This window comes from Cygnus olor, chromosome 16, assembly GCF_009769625.2.
Source record: "Cygnus olor isolate bCygOlo1 chromosome 16, bCygOlo1.pri.v2, whole genome shotgun sequence".
In the NCBI taxonomy this organism is placed as follows: Eukaryota; Metazoa; Chordata; class Aves; order Anseriformes; family Anatidae; genus Cygnus; species Cygnus olor.
Window position 1 is genome coordinate 14,174,497 of NC_049184.1, and position 17,539 is coordinate 14,192,035.

The following is a 17,539-nucleotide window of genomic DNA, read 5'->3' on the forward strand; positions in this document are numbered from 1 at the left end:
CTCGGCCGCACAAAAAGCAACCAACCCTTCAAAGGCAGCTTTTGATCGTGTCTGAGCCGGCCAGGATCTGAGCAGCCTGCGAGCATCGGCAGCGCGCTGCTGCTGGAGCTCGCCGTGCCCAGGGCACGCCAGGGGGGTTTGAGACGCCAACAACAAGTCTCCCTGCTCCCAGCCCTGCTCTGCTTCACCTTCACATTTGGGAAATTCTTGGAAACATGACTCTAAGTGAATAGCAATTGAATAAAGTTCTTGCTATGACACGACACGTCACACACACCTTTGCACCATGGAAATGACAATGGGGGTTGCAAACCAGTGGCAACCCCAGCTGCCCGGGTTTCCCACTGCTCGCAGCTTTCAAAATACACAAGGCAGGAATTTATTTATTTTTTAGCTACTAATATGTTTGCTGGGAAATTAAGTTTCAGAAGGACTAAAAATATTAACAAATTTAGGTTGAAAAAAAAATGGGAGGAGGAGGAGAATGAATTTAAAAAATGTCAAAACACTCAGATGCAGCATTTTTAATGAAATGTTTCACTTCAGAAATGCCAAAACATTTTGTTTTGACATTTTCAAAATGAAACTTAATGATATTTTTCTTAGGAGCAGCATGGATTGCTTTGTAATAACCTGAGCTAAAGGAAAAAGGAAAGAGGAGAAAAACGCAGAGGCTCGACAGCCACCAAAACAAAACAAACTTTTCGTCATCCTTCCAGCAACATGTTGACATGGAAAGAGCATTTCCTTCCCTCCTCCTGCCATTTTGCCAACAAATTGAAGCATTTTCTGTTTCCCTTCATGTTACGTTAATGAGTTTCCCTGCTTTCCTGCACTGAGAACAGCCTCGTGCCTTCACCTGCCTTCCAGGATGCTCCCATCTGGAGCTGCTCCTCCCACCCCAGCCCTGCTGCAGGAGTGGGGCTGCCGATGAAGCCGAGGAAAATCCCCTTGCCCATGGGTGTTCTCAATCTCCTTCTGCCCCAGAGAGATTTTATTTCAAGCAGCAGTTGCTTGCCGTCCTTGGGAGAGGAGCTGCTGCTCTATTGCTTGCGGAGAAATTAAGCTTCTGCAGTATTAAGCGTACCAGAAGCATCCCTTGCCGTCGGTCTCCTGCCCCACTTTGGAGGCAGAGGAGGAGCTGGTGCATGGAAAAAATGGGTGCAAGGGTCAGGATCGCACCCAAATCTCTGGCAGGGCAGAGGGGCGAGCACTGGTCCACGGCTGGCCAGCAGTGTCCCGATTCCCCAGCCCTCCTTCCTCTGCATACATGGAGATAAAACGAACTATGAAAGTTTATCAGCCATGAACCAAACGGCTGTTTACATGTGTTTATTATGCAGTTATTTGTGATCTGCAGCCCTTCTTGTAATGCACAGTTCATAATAGTTAATATCCTGCGCTGAGCCCGTGCAGCCTGATATCGAACACAGTGGGTTTGGGGGGTGGACGCAGTGCTGGAAGCAGCCACCCGTTCCCTGCTATCGGTGGCTTTTATTTTCCTTTGGGCTGGGCAGGAATTTAATATTTCATGGGGGTAACGTGGAGTAAGGCAGCGTCCCCGAACCCTCTCCAGAAGGACTGCTCGAGCCCGCTGTGTGCCCAGACTGGGAAATGAAGGGGCAGACCCCAAAGCTTTGCTTTGCAGCGTGAGTTCTGCAAGGAAACCCGAGGGCAAACAGAAGCAAGGTGATGAAAAGGAAGGGAACAAGCAGCTGAAAACCCCTTTGGTGCCTAGGGAAGGCCCTTTGGTGCTTAGGAAAGATGCAATTGTGAGCAAATAAGTAAAACCAAAATGTGCCAGAAAGAGGCAAACCTGTGTAGGGAAAGACATGTAGACTTTGTCGCTTTTTTTGTTGGAAAACACACATCCAGATACACGGGCACCCAAAGAGGCAGTGGGGACAGATAGTGGCATCTGTCCACGGGAAGCCAAAACCAGGAAGTCCAGCAAATTTGCAAGGAGTTGGGGCCCCCAGGGGCACAGCAGTGGTGTGCAAGGCAGAGGACAGCCCTTGTTTTAGTCTCAGGCACCCACATTTCACTGGGGATTTGTCGCTTTGCTCTATGCAGAAACGATCAAAACACCTAATTGCTTGCACACCCCCTGCACGCGCAGCTCCTTATTTACATAGGGAAATTAAAGCCGTGGGTGTGCAAAGCCAAGCACATCCCATGGATTTACACCAGGCTCCTTGCAGCCTTGCAAGTGTCCCCGCAGGCCGGCGGCAGGGACAGGCACGAGGCAGGGTGCTCGCAGCACCCCTGTGTTTGCTAACGAGAGATCCACATCCTATTTAAAGGCCAGTTCTGCCTCTTAACCAACTCAGTCTTTTCTAATTGTAATTACGCAGCGTACGGGGTTTGGTTCTTGCAGCTGAGTCACTCTGAGCGAGAGGAGATCCAAACACCCACCCTCGGCACAGAGAGGCGGCTCGTGGAGGCTCAAAACTAAAGGGAGAAGGCTGCACACTCCCAAACATGAGCTGTCCCTTTAATTTCTGTCAAGGCTAAAGCCCACAGACTACAAAAACAACATTTTAATTTAAATTCCGATTCCACATTCATTCATGGGAGCTGGCTCTGTGCGGGGATTTCATTAAAGGCTTTAATAGATTTTATAGGACTTGTCAGATCCGGAAAGGTTATGGAGCAAATGCATTTTCTCTGCTCCCAGAATTTCAACAACGGCTCGGTAAACAAATTTACCATGAAAATGCAAAGAGTCCAGCCTTGTTCAGACAAGGAGAAATGAACTTCATCTAGTGACTTAAAGGCATCAGGATGCACTGCCCATTGCCTTCCCGGCTCACTTCTCTCCACTCCTTTCCCTCAGTTTAGGAAGTGTTTCTTTTCCGATGGTAAAACCGAAAAGCAGAAACATCTTTTTCCACCGATAAAGTTTGAATTTGGAGGTATTAAAAGTCGGAAGCTTTAGCAGCAATGTATGGACAGGCGTCTCGGGAGGGAAGATGGTTGACTCGGGGCAGTGGCTTTGGCAGCTAGAAATGACTTTGCTTTTATTTGAGGCATTTTGGGGTATCTGAGGCAGATGTGCATCAGCTGGTGAAGGCAGTGGAGCTGTGGGAGAGGCAGTGAGCAGGCAGGAGAGCGAGCAACAACCTCGGCTTTGCTCCCAGCTGGTCTAGGGTGGCATCACCATCGCTTCAGGGGCTTCTTGACCACTGCTTTCAGTTCAGCAAGGAGACCAGCAGAGATTCGGGTTGAGCAGCCCCATATGCACAGCTGCAAAACATTATTTTGCCCTACACTTTTCCTTTTTTTGCCCTTGGTAAACCAAGCTGGAAGGCAGGTCCTGGTCTCGGGCCCTGGAAGGAGCCCACCACGGCTTGGTGGTGGAGATGGCTCTGCACCATGGGGACACCACACGGCTCGGCTGCGGGGCAGCGCCGGGACACAGGCAGGAGCACTCAGGCACCGTGGTTAGAGCCAGAGTGCAGGAATCAAAGGCTGGTGCCTTGGCAACCGAGCGGTGGTGATGCTGAATCAAGTGAAGAAAAGGCCTCTTGTTTTTGGATGAGCTCTGTAAACAGAGATGAATGTCAGAGGAGATTTTGCTCGAGTATCGCTTACGGGCTGTACGGTGGCATCGCAGGGAGAAATCAGCTTGGAGAAAATTATAACTGATGCAAACCTCCAACCAAACCCCTTTTTTTTTTTTTTTTCTGTTGGAGGCTAAGACAAGTTGATGACTTTATTATTATTATTACTACGATGATTATTTTCCCTCCTTATGACTTTGCAGTTTGAGATTGACGGGTCCCAGCACAGCTGCTCTGGATCCCTTCCCGGCGCCACAAAGGGAGCCGCGGTGCGAAAGCAGGGGGCGAGAGCGGGGAGCAGCAGCCCTGCAACAGCGGCCCTGGAGCTGCAGGGCCCCGTGCCCAGAGGTGCCCAGCATCTGGGGGCCCTTTTACTGGGAACAGGCGCTGCAGGTGGCTCAGGATGTGCTGAGAGCTCCAGTGTAATTATGGGAAGCTGGAGGGAGAAGCGGCTTTAAATCAGGAGGCTACTGAGTTAAAGCGTAAGAATTCCCCATGCAATTTATGGCACGTGAAGTAGCCTGAATATTCTGTCCTCATGAGTTACTCTGGGAGTTAGTGGCTCTTATTTCGAGCAATCTTTTTCTATGATTTTCCTTAATCTTGATTTTTCTTCATAGCCAGCAGGTATTACATCAAAATTTCCTCCTCCACTGAGTAATATATACTTAAAATGACATGTTCCTTAGGACATCAGCTCACTAAACAACTGACAAATCAACTAAGAGGGAAGCTTTAAACCAAATCACCAAACAGAGCCTCAGAAAACACTTTAGAAAGCCTCAGTGTGGCTTGATCTGGGAGACACACGTGGCCCCAGGGTTCTGCTAACACACCTGGGACACCCTGATGGCTATTTGCAAGGTGGCGAAGGGCCAGGACAGTGCTTCTGAAGGCTCACCCATCCCTGCTCAAAGTGTTAACAGACTGTGTGATTGGCTAAAGGCACCTAAAACCTCATTACATTGACCCAGAGGGGTACAATTAGCACTTGCAGACCAGAGAGTCAAAGACCAGGCTGGCAAACACAGCAAACTCTGGAGGTCCCTGGTCCAAGCCCTGGTCTGAGCAGGGCCGAGCTCAAAGCTAACGCAGGGTGGCCGAGCCCTGCCCAGCCAAGTTCTGGGATCCTTCAGGGATGGAGGTGCCACGAGCTCCCAGCCAGCCCGATCACTGCTTCAACTCCTCCGTTTCCCTTCACGGGAGGCAACAGCCACGCTTCTCTCCTGGTCGTGATGCATCAGCTTGGGACCAAACTTCGGAACTGCTCCGATGGGAAGTTCAGTGGCAGCATCCCCCCTCCGCTCCCTGCGGACGCTTAGAGCCTCCTCGCTCGGAGCTGGAGCACGCACGGAAAATCCTGTGCGGGTTTCGGCACAGGCTGCGGGCTGGCCTGAAGCCGAGGCAGGGCTGTGCACCGACCAGAAGCATCGGAGCCAACGGGCTCCACCAGACAGAGGCCATTAGCAGAAAAATACTAGCCAGAGCAGGACTCACAAAGAAATCGGAAAATCTTTTTCCTGCTGCCACCTACAGTTCGGGTCGTGCCAGGAGGCTGGGCCGAGAAGAAAAGGGAGAGAAGCAGGCAAGAGAAAGGCAGAGCTGCGGAGAACTGCTCCAGCTCTTCCGAGCAAAGGCTCCTCCGGCAGCAGCCGGGAAGTTGCTGCCATCTACTGATGCGAGGGGATGCAGAAAGGGTGGGAATAACTTCATCGCGTATGGTCTCCGAAACGGTTCCCAAATACCTGACTGCACTTGCAGTGATGTTTTATTCCCATTTCTGTATTGCATCAGCTTTCAAAGGGTCTTCTCCCTGCCCTTGCAGCAGTTTTTCTCTCTCCCTTACTGATGCCCACGCTTATCACCAGAACTCAGCTCCTTGCTGCCTGACCCCTGAGCTGTGCCAGGCTCCATCCTGCAGGTGCAAAGCTCACGCTGACATTCAGCTTGGCCTGGACCCAACACCCCAGCGTGATCTCCCACGTCCCCAGCAGAAGATTTCCCCACAAGCCTGGAGGAAGGGAGCTCTGCTGTGTCCCGCACAAATCCTCTGGTGGACAATGGGAGAATTCCTGAGTCTGCACCTCCTCGGGCACTGCACACAGCTTTCACTGCAAGGGAAGATAGAAGATGGTTTGCTTCACGGTTTGCTCTCAGGAAACTCTGTTTTGTCCGTCCTTGGCTTCCTCTGCATGGTTAAGTTGCACATTCACCCTCCCCTAAGGGCTTGTAGCTTTTACTCCTGGGTAAGAACTGCAACAAGCCCAGCTGCAGGCAACAGGATTAGTGCCACGGGGCTGGAGGCATGGTGCTCAGAGAGGGTCCGAGGGACATCTGGGGAGAACGGTAACGACCGACTACAAAGTTAATTTTGAGCTGGTTTATTTTTGGAGCACACGAGGAAGGAGAGTAGCACAGACCCGCCTGGGGGAGATCTGTGGGGAACTTGTTCAAACAAATGTGAGCGATAACGCCTTCAGATTAATAAAGCGGAGAGAACACACACTGGTGTGTGCTGGGGGAAATGAGGTCAGGCTCCATAAATGAATCTCTCAGCAAGCAAAGACAGCTCCAAAGCACCTCGGACTTGCTCAGGAAGGTTTCCAAGGACAGAAAGGACCATCTCAGTCCACCCCCTCCCTCAATGCAGGCTTTGTGGCACTCACACATCGAGGACAGGCAATATTCCTTCCTGCCCCGTCTTCCTCCAGCCCCGGGGCCGTAACAGAGCCAGGTTTGTTGGAAGGCACAAAGGGAGCACACAACATCTCCCCCAGATGCACGGCCTTCCTCGGCCGCCCCCGCTCGCAGCCCCCCTCCTCATCTCCTCGCTTTGATTCCGCAACGTAAAGCACCAGGTTCCCAGCTCCAGCCCAAAACTCAGCACAACATCACCCAGCATCACCCACCCGTGCTCTGCCCCAGCTCCTCCGAGCCCAGAACCAGACCCCTGAGCATCCTCCAGGCTGCCAGCCCAGCACCACGCTGCTGTCCCCTCCATGGGGACAGGACGCCTTCCCCTCTGCACCAGCACAAGGGGAGAGCAGAGGGGTGCACACTGCCATACCCACCAGTGCCAGAAAGATCCTGCTGAGCAAACCCATTTCCCTCCAAGAAAAAGCTAAGCAAGGAACAGGACAGCGTGGCTTTTCCAAGGGCTATAAAAACACTTTGTTTCGGGGTGAAACCAGTTATCTTTCACCCACGCACAGGTAGGCAGAGCTCAGCGTGCTGCAAGGCTTTCCCAGCATCGCAAAGTGCTGCAAGCTAAATTATCATGTTTGACATTTCCCCCCCCCCAAAAGGGCAAAATAATTCCTTTGCTCTGGATACAGATCAGTTGGCAAACAAGCTTTCAGACACAATTATTTTGCCCTGGGAGGATTCTGCAGCTGCTCCTCTTTTTCTCGAGATCAATACCTAGAGGATAATCCTGCAGCTTATCCTACAGTTTGGTGGTGTTAGCTCAAGCTCTCTTGTTTGCTTTATTTCCTTCATGAATTACAAGGAATTTTCTGGTTAGACGGGAGGGAAAAAAATGTTATTTTCTTCTGTGCTGTCAGAAATTAGATTTGATACCACAAATTGTCTGTAGTTGGTTGGAAATTAATTTTGTTGACTTTTTAGTCAATTGGAACATTTTCTGAGAACACAGCGATTTCAGGTGGTGACTCATCCCTTTCCAAAGGAGCAAACAATAGCAACCACCTAAACAAAAAAATCAGAGCAGCTTTCTTTCTTCCCAAGCTAGCAGCTGTATTCTTTTAAGGAAAATCAAGCCTGTAGGAGTTTATTCTCCAGCAAGTCCCGTAGGCGTGCAAGGTAGCAGAGATCAGAAACGTTCTTTGAGACGAAAGGTTATTTTTATTTGTTTTTAACCTGTCACACAGCTCTGAAACCAACCACATGCATCCAGAATAGCAGCTCATGACTATTTATTGCTGAAAAAAGCTTCCCAGGTGGCAAACTTGAAGAAATGGGAGAATAGCTCTGTCACTCCCAGAGCAGACAGGCTGCAGCTAATATAAAGTTTTATCTCAGAATAATTACCACAGAGTACTTGGCTGCTGCCCAATAGATCAGATTCATAAATCTCCATGACAGATCCTCAAAAAAAAAAAAAAAGAATCCGTGTTGGATAAAGAAATCTTCAGGGCCTGAGGGACCGCACGGGGGTTGCTGGAATTTGACATTTCTGATGATGCCCCTGTGACAGTGGTACGCACACAGGGAGCTCCAGCTCACCCCTCTCCATCAGCCTGCCAAGGGACACATTCTGCACACTCACTGAAAATTAAAGTCTTTCAGGCCCTGATTTAGGTGGTGCACGTGTGATTTTAAGAATTTGTTTACAAGGCTAGGCGTGGCTTCAAGGAAGAACTCTCCTGCTTTCCTGAATGTGACATTTATGAGGCAAAACTATCTTTAATGTTCTCAGAGACACACACCTTAAATACAACTGTTTGAGCAGACATTTAGAGTAAAACAACTTGGGAGAAAAGCATTCGTACGCAAAGTCAGAAGGCAAACCACGCTGAGCTACCAGCCATCCCTGCTCTGCACCTCCACCCCCTGGCCAGGGTCCCCCACTCTTCCAGCAGCAGGAGACATCAGAGTTTCAAAGGGAAGAGCAGACCCAGTGATTAAGCACAGGATCAGAATGCGCAAAGGTGACCTGAACCTCGAAATAAAACTTCCTCGCACCAACACTGCATGCCATGCATGCCTGTCCCAGCTCCTCCTGGTGGCTGGGCATCCATCTGTCCTTCACAGGACCACAGCACTGATGCTTGGGCTGAGCAGCGATGGAGAGCCCACCACATCTGTGCAGCCTGGAGCCAGAAGCACAGCGGTGCAAGGAAACACAGCAAATCACCAACCAAAGGGCTGAGCCGTGCACGGCCACGTAGCTCCTGCCACTTGACAATTCAACTATATCGGTGTTCAAAGCGCTGTCGCTCTGGAAGCGAGCATATGGGCGAGGGAAGGAAGTGCCAATTAGTGGATCTCAGCAGCCCTACTAGTTCATTCCCCTTTAGTTGTCTTTTCAAGGCTCAGAAAGACAATCCGAGCATTAATGCTAATTGGTGCTCGCAGGCGGTGCTGCAGCAGGAGCTCCTCTGTGGCAGCCCCGGGGCCACACGGTGGCAGAGCCCACCACCAAAACCTCACTCGTTGAAAGCAGCCCCTGCCATGCTGCAGGAGGGGGTAAAACCTGGCTTCCAGCCCTCCCCCCCAGCAGCCACCTGCTGCTCATGTGAGCATCCTTCCCCACCCTTTCCTTTCCCCCCAGTGAAAGACCCAAGCATGGGACTCCCCATCCTCTCTCTCTTTCCATCCTTACATCCAGATTTACGCACAGGACCACGTCCCCCATCTTCTCCCACTTGTGTTTCAGCATTCCCAGGGCAGGATCACACTGGGACACAGCGGCACCCGCTGCCATCCTCATCCCGTTTCACAGCAGGACCTCTCGCTGATTTTTGCCTCTGCCGTTGGAGCAGGAGCAGTGGGAGACAGAGGCGGGGAGCTGCCAGACCTGCCCACGGGCAGCGTGAGCCCCAGGCCAGCACACAGGTACCCCCCGTACCAACAGCTGCCTCCCAAAAACAGCGAGCACCCCAAGACATCAAGCACCGATCCCTCTCACATCCCCATAGACCTGCACATACTAAAAAACCATCAAGGAAGAGCACTGCAGGCATTAAGAACATATTTCTCCCCAAAAGTTGCACTAAAATTGCAGCTTTTCAGCATCGGGCATATTCCGCATCATCCTAGAGCGGCCGTGTAAGGACTTTTAGCGATGATTTCTATTCGCTCACATTTTTTTATACTTTATTTTTTTATTTTTGGAACTTTCTGTAGGATTTCTCCGCAGCAGTAAGGCCGGGACGTGTCGGTGGCACCCCACAAGGTGGCAGGGCGCTCTCGCTCATCAGCTGCACCAAGCGATGCTGGGGCTCTGCAACTGGGGGGAGAGAGGGGAGAAGGGCAGGAGGACTGGGTTTTTGTCTTAGAGCGGGAAACCTCAGCAAAAACTCGAGGGAGATTTAAACTGGGAAAGAAAATGCAAACACTTAAGTGAGCAAGAATGGTTGGGATAAAGCATAAACACACTTCCAGAACTGAAGGGGGGATTTTGCCAGGTTTTCACATCGATGTTTTTTAACATTGGGTTTTCAGATTCTTTCCTGAGCTGTTCAGAAACAGGCGATTTCTTTCTCTCTGGAGTGGGGCTGCCCCACTACAGCCCAGTTAAACAAATGGACATGAACCGGCTGTGAACTCACTTCAGCAGGAGACTAACACTGTTTCTGAGCTTCGGAACAATTAAATTCCAAGAAGAGTCTGAAAAGAGGACCCACAAGCAAGAGAAAAATAAGGAAAGAAAGAAAACTACTACTTCGACATAGTTCTTGATCAGTTTAGGAAGAGCTGATATAGCAAAATAATTGCACTTAGAAACCCTTTGCAGTCCTATGCTGCCAGCGAGGTTAACCATCACCTGGTGCTGAGCAGAGGCAAGTTTGGTTTGGGTGAAGCAGCAAATTCCTGCAGACATCATTTTGCACTGATATCCTCAGACTTCAGAGCAGGCCTCCATGCAATCCACTCACTTTCAGCATGTGCTGTCTTTTTTTTTTTTTTTTAAATCTTTAAGACTCACTTCAGAAGTGACTGTGGTTTTAAATAAGCATCAGGGTACAAGCCTGGAGAGAAGTCTTCAGAAGAAAAAAAAAAAATGCTTTGCAGCCCATCAAGTAAAGAGACAAAGGAAACATTTCACGCTTCGAGTGGAAACCAGAGAGATGCAATCTTTCGAACGGATGCTCTCTGAAGCGATGGGAAGCTGCAGCAGGAATTTTCCACTGGAGGAAATCGCACTCAAAGGAATGGGCTAATTTGCTGAAGCAAAATTAAACCTTCCCTCATTCAAACACCCAAACCAACAGCCTGACAAAATAGTTACCGTAGCAACCAGAGGGAAGAAAAACTCAGATTATTATTTTTTTTTCCTGTTGAATAGAGAAAATCAACTTCTAATTGCAGCGAGCATCGCTGCAGTGTCGGTAGCGAGGTGGCCACAGCGGCCGAGCCAATGTGGGCTGCAGGGATTTGCACCACGATGCTGCGGGCAGAGCTCCCGGGACAGCAGAGCTTTCTGTGGTGCTTGGCTTGATTTGCCAACCCTTCCTCTTCATCAGTCGCAGAAATGCCGAGAAACCCTGGTCGACTTGTGAAGAGATTGGTTTAGTTGCTTTCTAAGAGAAGGAGACGGCCCTGGGGGAAAACACAGTGCAAGTGCCCTGGGAAAAATAGGGAAAAGAGGTTCAAAAATCCAATTGTGATTTATGATAGAGGGATGTGGTTCACAGGGCCAAAGAGCTCCAAGTGTGCTTGCTCCCAGCCAGGATAACACCCCAGCAGTGTATTTCCAAAGTTTCCCAAAAATGGTATTTAACAGATATATTTATTATCTTTCTGGCAGTGCAATGCCAAGGCTGCAGCCAAAAACCAAGTGTACCTCAGAAGCCCACAAACCTCAGCTCCTCAGGCATCACCTCAAGGGCTTTGCTCCTGTACCTCGGTGCCACACGTGCATCCTCCATCGTGAGCATCACCCCCCACCTTGGGGCTCTGAAGCCCAACGAGACAGGCAGCAATAAAGGCATGTTTGCTGCTGGTCTCAGAAAACATGCAGGAACATCTCTGCAAACATCCCAGCCCTCCAAAGAGTCCTCAGACAAACCTGGCAGCGCACTGCCTTTTAATAAAAGCAGCCTTAGCCCGGTCCAAGAGGTAATTACTTGCTGCACAGATGCTCCATTGTACCATTTGTAGGTATTTTTATCTTGCTGATAGGAAACACAGCTTGAGCTGAGGATGCAGAAGTTGCCCACGAGCCCCTTTCCACGGGGCAGGGCTCATCCACGCACCTCTCCCCACACCATGAGCAGCCTCTCCTGCTTGGGTCCAAGCCCCTCTTGTGCTTTTCCTTAACAAAGTAGCTTTTAATTGTGCTCTGGTGCTTCCAGTTCTGAGAAATGGCATGGAAAGGACATTGCAGTCCCCTCAGGTTTATGTAAACAGTGCCTGTTTATTATCCTTCGCAGCGACTGTCTGAGCTAAAACGTTAGCATTTAGTTAAAAAAAAAAAAAGGGGGGGGGGGGGAAGAAATTGAATCTTTCTTTTACCATGCTTGCATGAGGCTGCAAACACAGCTTAGGCAGCTGTTTAGGAGGTCAGTGATGCCCTTATTAAGGGAAGAGTTTTTTAACGGCTGCAATTACACTTCGGTGACTTGTTTTCCTCTTCCCAGTCTCCCTGCTTGCTCAAGCCATCTCCCTGCACAGCACCCAAAGAGCAGGCACCCAGCCCCTGCCTGCACCCAACCTCAGGGTGCTGGTCCCCATCCCAGGGGAGAGAGACCCCCAGGCAAGGGGTGAGAGCCAACACAGATCCAGTGCTTCCCTTCTCCCTTGTTTGTGTCCCTTCGCCAATCCATCAAGTAAACACTTCTTGTTGTTGTTTTGCAAAACTATCATTTCCAGCCTGTGATTCCGGCTAATTTACAACCCGGCACTGCCGAACAACAATGAATTATGGAGAAAGATTATGGGAAGGTCTGACATCGTTCATGTTTGGAGGAATAAATGGGAGCAGACTGTTAAATATGATTATTCTCATTCATGTCTGCCTTTCCTTAGGGTGCCTATCACTAGAGCACAAGTGCCACGTGCATTAATTAATTGAAACAACACATTTACATGATTAGGGATTAACTCCTGTACTTCTCCTTTGGCTAATTAGTGTATCTATAGATCTATTTAGAAAGAAAATACCTTGGGGAAGGCTGGAGCCTTCGGAGCTTATTTCATATAAACTAGCTGTCAAATTCAGGGATTAGAAAAATGCTCACTTCTCCCTTCCCTCCCCTGGCACCTAATGTTTGCTTGTTTTATCTCTCTTGACTCCTATGCAGCATCTGCATTGATTTTTACCACGAAAACTCTGTTCTTTTCCCCACCCCCTCATTTTGCTCCCCAGTTTCCATCATCCTCAGGCTGCTCAAAGACTCTGCAAGAAATATGCCCAGGTGGAGAAGTGTTTTACAACAGGGATTTCAGCCTGGTGGATTAATTAGTTTCTCCTGTGCAGGATGGTCCTCCAGGTCCCTGCTCAGCTCAGAGGGAGCTGAAAATCTGCTGTCTGAATGCAAGGAGCCTTGGAACTGTTTCTCTGGGCTTCCTGGCTGGCCACACATCACCTGGTGCCGCATTTTCGGGTGTAGCTGCCCTGTTCATCCCCAAAATCCAGCTGCTGGTTTCCGTAGCAAGTAAATGGGGTTGCCCTGCTTCCCTACGGGCTCCATGTAACTTTGGTACCCAGGCTCCTGGCCAGCTTCCAGTCCACTTACTTGCCTCCCCTCCTATCTTGCTTGCATCTCTCTCAGCCCCCAAATTGTATTTGTATTAATGCTCTGCATCCCATGCAGCTGAAGGTGCCCTGGCGGTGCACAGCTGGAGGGATGCTGCTTTCCATCCCCAAGCCAAGCATGTTTCAGTGATGGGTGAAATTGTCCTTGTAATCTCCATCACCTGCTTTACAGCTTGTAAGGAGTTCTGACACATTCACTGAGCTGTTTGGAAAGGCTGCTGAAGTGGAGGCTTTTAGAAAATGCATGAAACACAGGAGGATTGTTTAGAGAAATGAGAGAATTTAAGAGAATTAAGCATTTTCACTGCTGGAACAATGCACACATCCATCAAATTAAAGTTTAGGAATCAAAGACTTTTATACTGGAAAAAAAAAAATATAGTGAATAATTTTCTATGAACTTCTGTGTAAAAAGCTTTTCCAGCTTACTTCCCTTGCATCTAGACAGCCCCGGGAAGATACCAAGCATTAGCCAGCATCAACAGAACCAAAGCCAAGAGCATATTTGAACGCACTGCCCTGTAACAAGTGTTGTGCAAACAGGCCACAGAGACCCAAATCCCTGCTCACTTCAAGAGCACTTTGGTTAGCTGATCAGACGCTGAATTCCAGAGAAACCCTAAAGAAAAGGGGGCACTCTCACACTTCTTTCCACCAGGATGAATGGGCTCCATTGAGCTTTCTTTATGTAGGAGAATGGATAAGGCAAGAAGAGGTAAACTTTCCCAACCCAACTTGAGATGCAAGCACATGGCTTTGTCTATATTAGTCCAGGGCTGCAGCTCAGAAAGCATTTCTTCACCCAGCAAAAAAGACAACCCACAGATTCTGGGCTTTTAACACCAAGTAACCCTTTAAAACGTTACCTGATTGCACAATAACACCCTGCCACCACATAGAAGAGCAAAAGGCTGCACCTTCCCTGCTCTCCCAGGCTTTTTGAGAGCTTATTGATGGTTTAAATACTTCTAAATAGAAAAATAACAACAACAACAAAAAAAAACTCTATTCCTTCAGAACCCAGCTTTTACTCACTTAAACAAGGCCTAGCCAAAAAATTTGCTAAATAATTACCTTTACCTTCACCCCCTCCAGCCCTTCCAGAAGCAGCTTTACTCCTTCCCTGGCCTTTGCTATTTGTAGGCTGGGGAGGAGGAGGGCGAGGGGTGTTAATTCATTAATCACCTGCAACTGAACCAGGCTTATTTTCTTTCCCCAGCTCTATGCTGCAGATTCCCCGGCTCATTGCAAGCTGCTGTGGCTGAGCACAATCCTCCTGTTCAGCTTCCTTGTGATAAAGCAGAACAATCTGCAGGGAATTATCTCCTCTGCCCCATTTAAAGCTTTCACTTTAGAGTGGCAGGAGATGTTCACTGGGGTTTCACTGCAGCATAAATACATGTTGGCGATATTGCTCACTGCGAGTTGTATCCTGCTTATCTTTGTTACCGTACTTGCATAAACATCAGTACTGTTGCATATTTTGCTTACGCTGTAAATATTGCAGCCAGTCCTGTGCATCTCGACATCTGAATGTATGCGGATGTTGCATCTTAGTTATAAACTTAGTTATAAACTGCACAAATGCGGAAAGTCTCATAACTGGGTTTCTGCAGCTGCTCCCAGCTCCCTCCCCAGATCCCACCCAGGGGTGTTTGGGGACAGGAGCTGTGGTGTGTTCCCAAAAGAATTCCTTGACCGCACAGCCACAAGGAAATTCAAATAGAAATATGAGCATCATGCTGCTTCTGGCTAGAATGACATGGGGAACTTCCCCTACGGTTGGAAATCCCTAGGGACAAGCTGTAAAACCTCCTCAGGGAGCTTTTGGGAGAAACCTCGCAATGCTGCTGGGTTGACAACGCAGCTCCCCACGGAGCAAATTCCTCCTCTGGGGCCGAGGAAATGGCATTTCAGCAACCAGCACAAAACAACCTGTAGCAGATCTTATCAACCTGTTGGTCGTGAATCAGATTTAAGAGGCTTTTTCCAAGGTCCTTGTTGCTACCTCCTCAAGCAGCGGGCAGGAGGAGCACTAAGACTGAGCCTTATCATCTCCCTGTTCGCTCAGTCCACGATGGAGACTCATCAGCAAATATTATATCTTAGTGACTCACACTGTTTTCCTTATTGAAGACTCATGAATTCATTTTGGAAACCCGAGGAAAGAGCAAGGTTCATTGCTGTGTAAAATGCTTTCTTCTAACTGAGAAGAAATCCAGCCACTGTTGCAAATTGAAATCCCAAATGAGCTTTTTCATTCAGTCTTGCACAGCGACCCTTGCTTGTGACCTTTAGGTGCCTACTCATACAGAAGGTACCTACAAGATTAGGTTTGTGCAGGACTCCTCTTTTTCATTATTTTTGTAATGTCTTGGCCTCCTTTAGTATTTTGAATCGGGGATTCTTACCAAACAAAATATCAGACCTATGCAAACACTTGTTGATTTTTAGTCTCAAATTCTTCTCTTCTGTTCTCTACCACCACTGATACCCAAATGTATCATTCCCATTCATTCACGCTGACTCTCACAAAGACAACTGAAATGTAAACAAGCTAAATAGTTCTTTATCTTTCTTAAACTTGTTTTGAATTTAAATCTCTGCTAGATAAGCTTTGATGGTTGAAACCATTTAAAACAATGCTTCAATTTAAAGGGAAAAATCATATAGCTGAACATAAAAATTATTATTTGTTCCCCTTGATTTTGACAGGCTTTTAAGCAAATAACACAAGCTTAAAATGAAGAGGTTCAAGAACCCCACTCTTATCTTTTTCTGTATTTAGAAAGAAAAAGGGAAAAACCTGCTACAGAAGTGTTTCTCTTGGCACTCCATTAGCAGCCGGTCCTTCTCTGCGCTTTAATTAGCAGCCGCTGGCCGTGGCCATGCATGCTGCTAAAAACCTTTCCTCACAAGTCCAAAGCTGTCCGTGTGTTTACACTGACACCACCAGCGAAACTGGAGCAGAAGCAGACGTGCTGGTGCTTGGGGTGTGTGGAGCAGGCGCTTACAGCACTCCAAGACGATAAATATTTCCCTCTCAGAAGCTGTGCTGTGACTCACGGGGCTAAAATTAGGCGGGTGCCGTCTCTGGCTGGAGGACCGAGGTGGTTAAAAAAGGCAATGCTAACGGGGGTGATTCACCCAAGAAAGACGCCTCTTGGAATGTCTTTTGGTGCAGGTGGGTACGGTCGGGAGGTGGGGGGCTCACAGCTGGAGCACGGAGGGGTTCTGCTGGAGATGCACTGCTCAGCGTGGTCCGGGTCCTCTCCAAGGTCTGCGCTGCTCCTGTGGGGCTGCCGAGTGCATGTTGAGCAAGGACAGAAAAGAGGGGACATGTGGAGGAATGAACTTGGTGTCACGGTGAGCACAGAAGCCAATTTCCCACCTACGTGAGACCAGAGCACTCAGGCAGCAGCCCCTCACCTTCCCAGGGACCTGCCCCATCCCTCAGCATCCCCTGTTGCCTCCGCTGATCCCAGGTGCTATTCGCCCAGCAGCAGTCCCAGAGGTGATGTTCTTCCAGCAGGCCGAATATGGAAAGAAACTCAAATTTAAAACCCAACTCGTTCATGTTCCTTTACCTGAAGGGCTTAGCAGTATCATGTACAGACTAGCAGTCTGGGGTTGGTAAAAAGACACCTGAGGATTGTTCAAGTCTGTCTGCCAGTCTATTATTAATAACAAAGCGCTGTATTTGTGTCTGGGTGCCCAAGTGATGTTAACATACTCCTGACATCTTCCGAACAAAGGAGGAACTGAACCGGAAAATACAAGCTACATTTATTTTTAGCTTCTGCAAACTATTTTTGGCTTCTGCGAACCACTTCTGTTGCTGGCTGCCAGGCCCTGGTCCAGGTCCTGGCTCTCTGGCATCACCCAGCTGTGGGCTCTCACCGAGGCCATATGCTCAGGAGGCATTCTTTTCAGGTGGATCAGAGCACCCATGGAAGCAGGGTCCATGGGTTCTCTCATCTGAATCGAGCTGGCCATAGCTCACGCCTTGCAATCCCTCAGCTCAGCAGCCCCTCTGCATGCCCCCAGGCTCAGCTGGACACAAGGGGTGGGTCAGCCATCCCTGGGTTAGCCGTGCCAAGATGAGGTTCCTTTTCCTTTTAATGACTGCCTTTGGTTTCTCCTCCCTGCCCGAGTCAGGCAGTTCAAGCAGCTGACACTTCTTCCTTTTGGCGAGACGTCTTCATTACCCACAACGTTGATTGCAGCTCCCTGTGCTGAGACGGGCGGGGGTTTGTATCCACAGATTAACATTAGAAATGAACACACTGCTCTTTTTCATGATGAGCAAGAGAGAAAGAACGAGGAGGAGGACCGCAGTTCCTGATGAGCTCTAACCAAAAAAACTCCAGCCACAGACAGCGCAAAGGCTGCCGTGCTCCAGCCTCTTGGGCTGAAATACTCAACTAATCCTCAACTAAATCTCAGCACTTGTTAGTGGTGCTGCAAACAGGCATGTGAAATGGGAGAAGCAATGCATGTACATGAAGGAAGGGCATTATTCCTAAAGGATATG

General features: G+C 48.9%; 1 protein-coding gene across 2 annotated transcripts; it reads right to left on the bottom strand.

Annotated features, from left to right (window-relative positions):
• Positions 1-612: 612 nt before the first annotated feature.
• Positions 613-14,100, bottom strand: LOC121079158. Of its 2 annotated transcripts, none has more exons than XM_040576039.1 (2): positions 14,080-14,100; positions 613-3,544 (listed from the first exon to the last, which is right to left on the bottom strand). In XM_040576039.1, exon 2 carries the CDS (start codon positions 1,916-1,918, stop codon positions 995-997), a length of 924 nt encoding a protein of 307 aa, XP_040431973.1. In that variant the 5' UTR covers positions 1,919-3,544; positions 14,080-14,100; the 3' UTR covers positions 613-994. The 2 variants fall into 2 exon arrangements, with proteins under 2 accessions (XP_040431973.1, XP_040431974.1); XM_040576040.1 differs by lacking the exon at positions 14,080-14,100 and adding an exon at positions 11,109-11,122.
• Between the last annotated feature and the right edge of the window lie 3,439 nt (positions 14,101-17,539).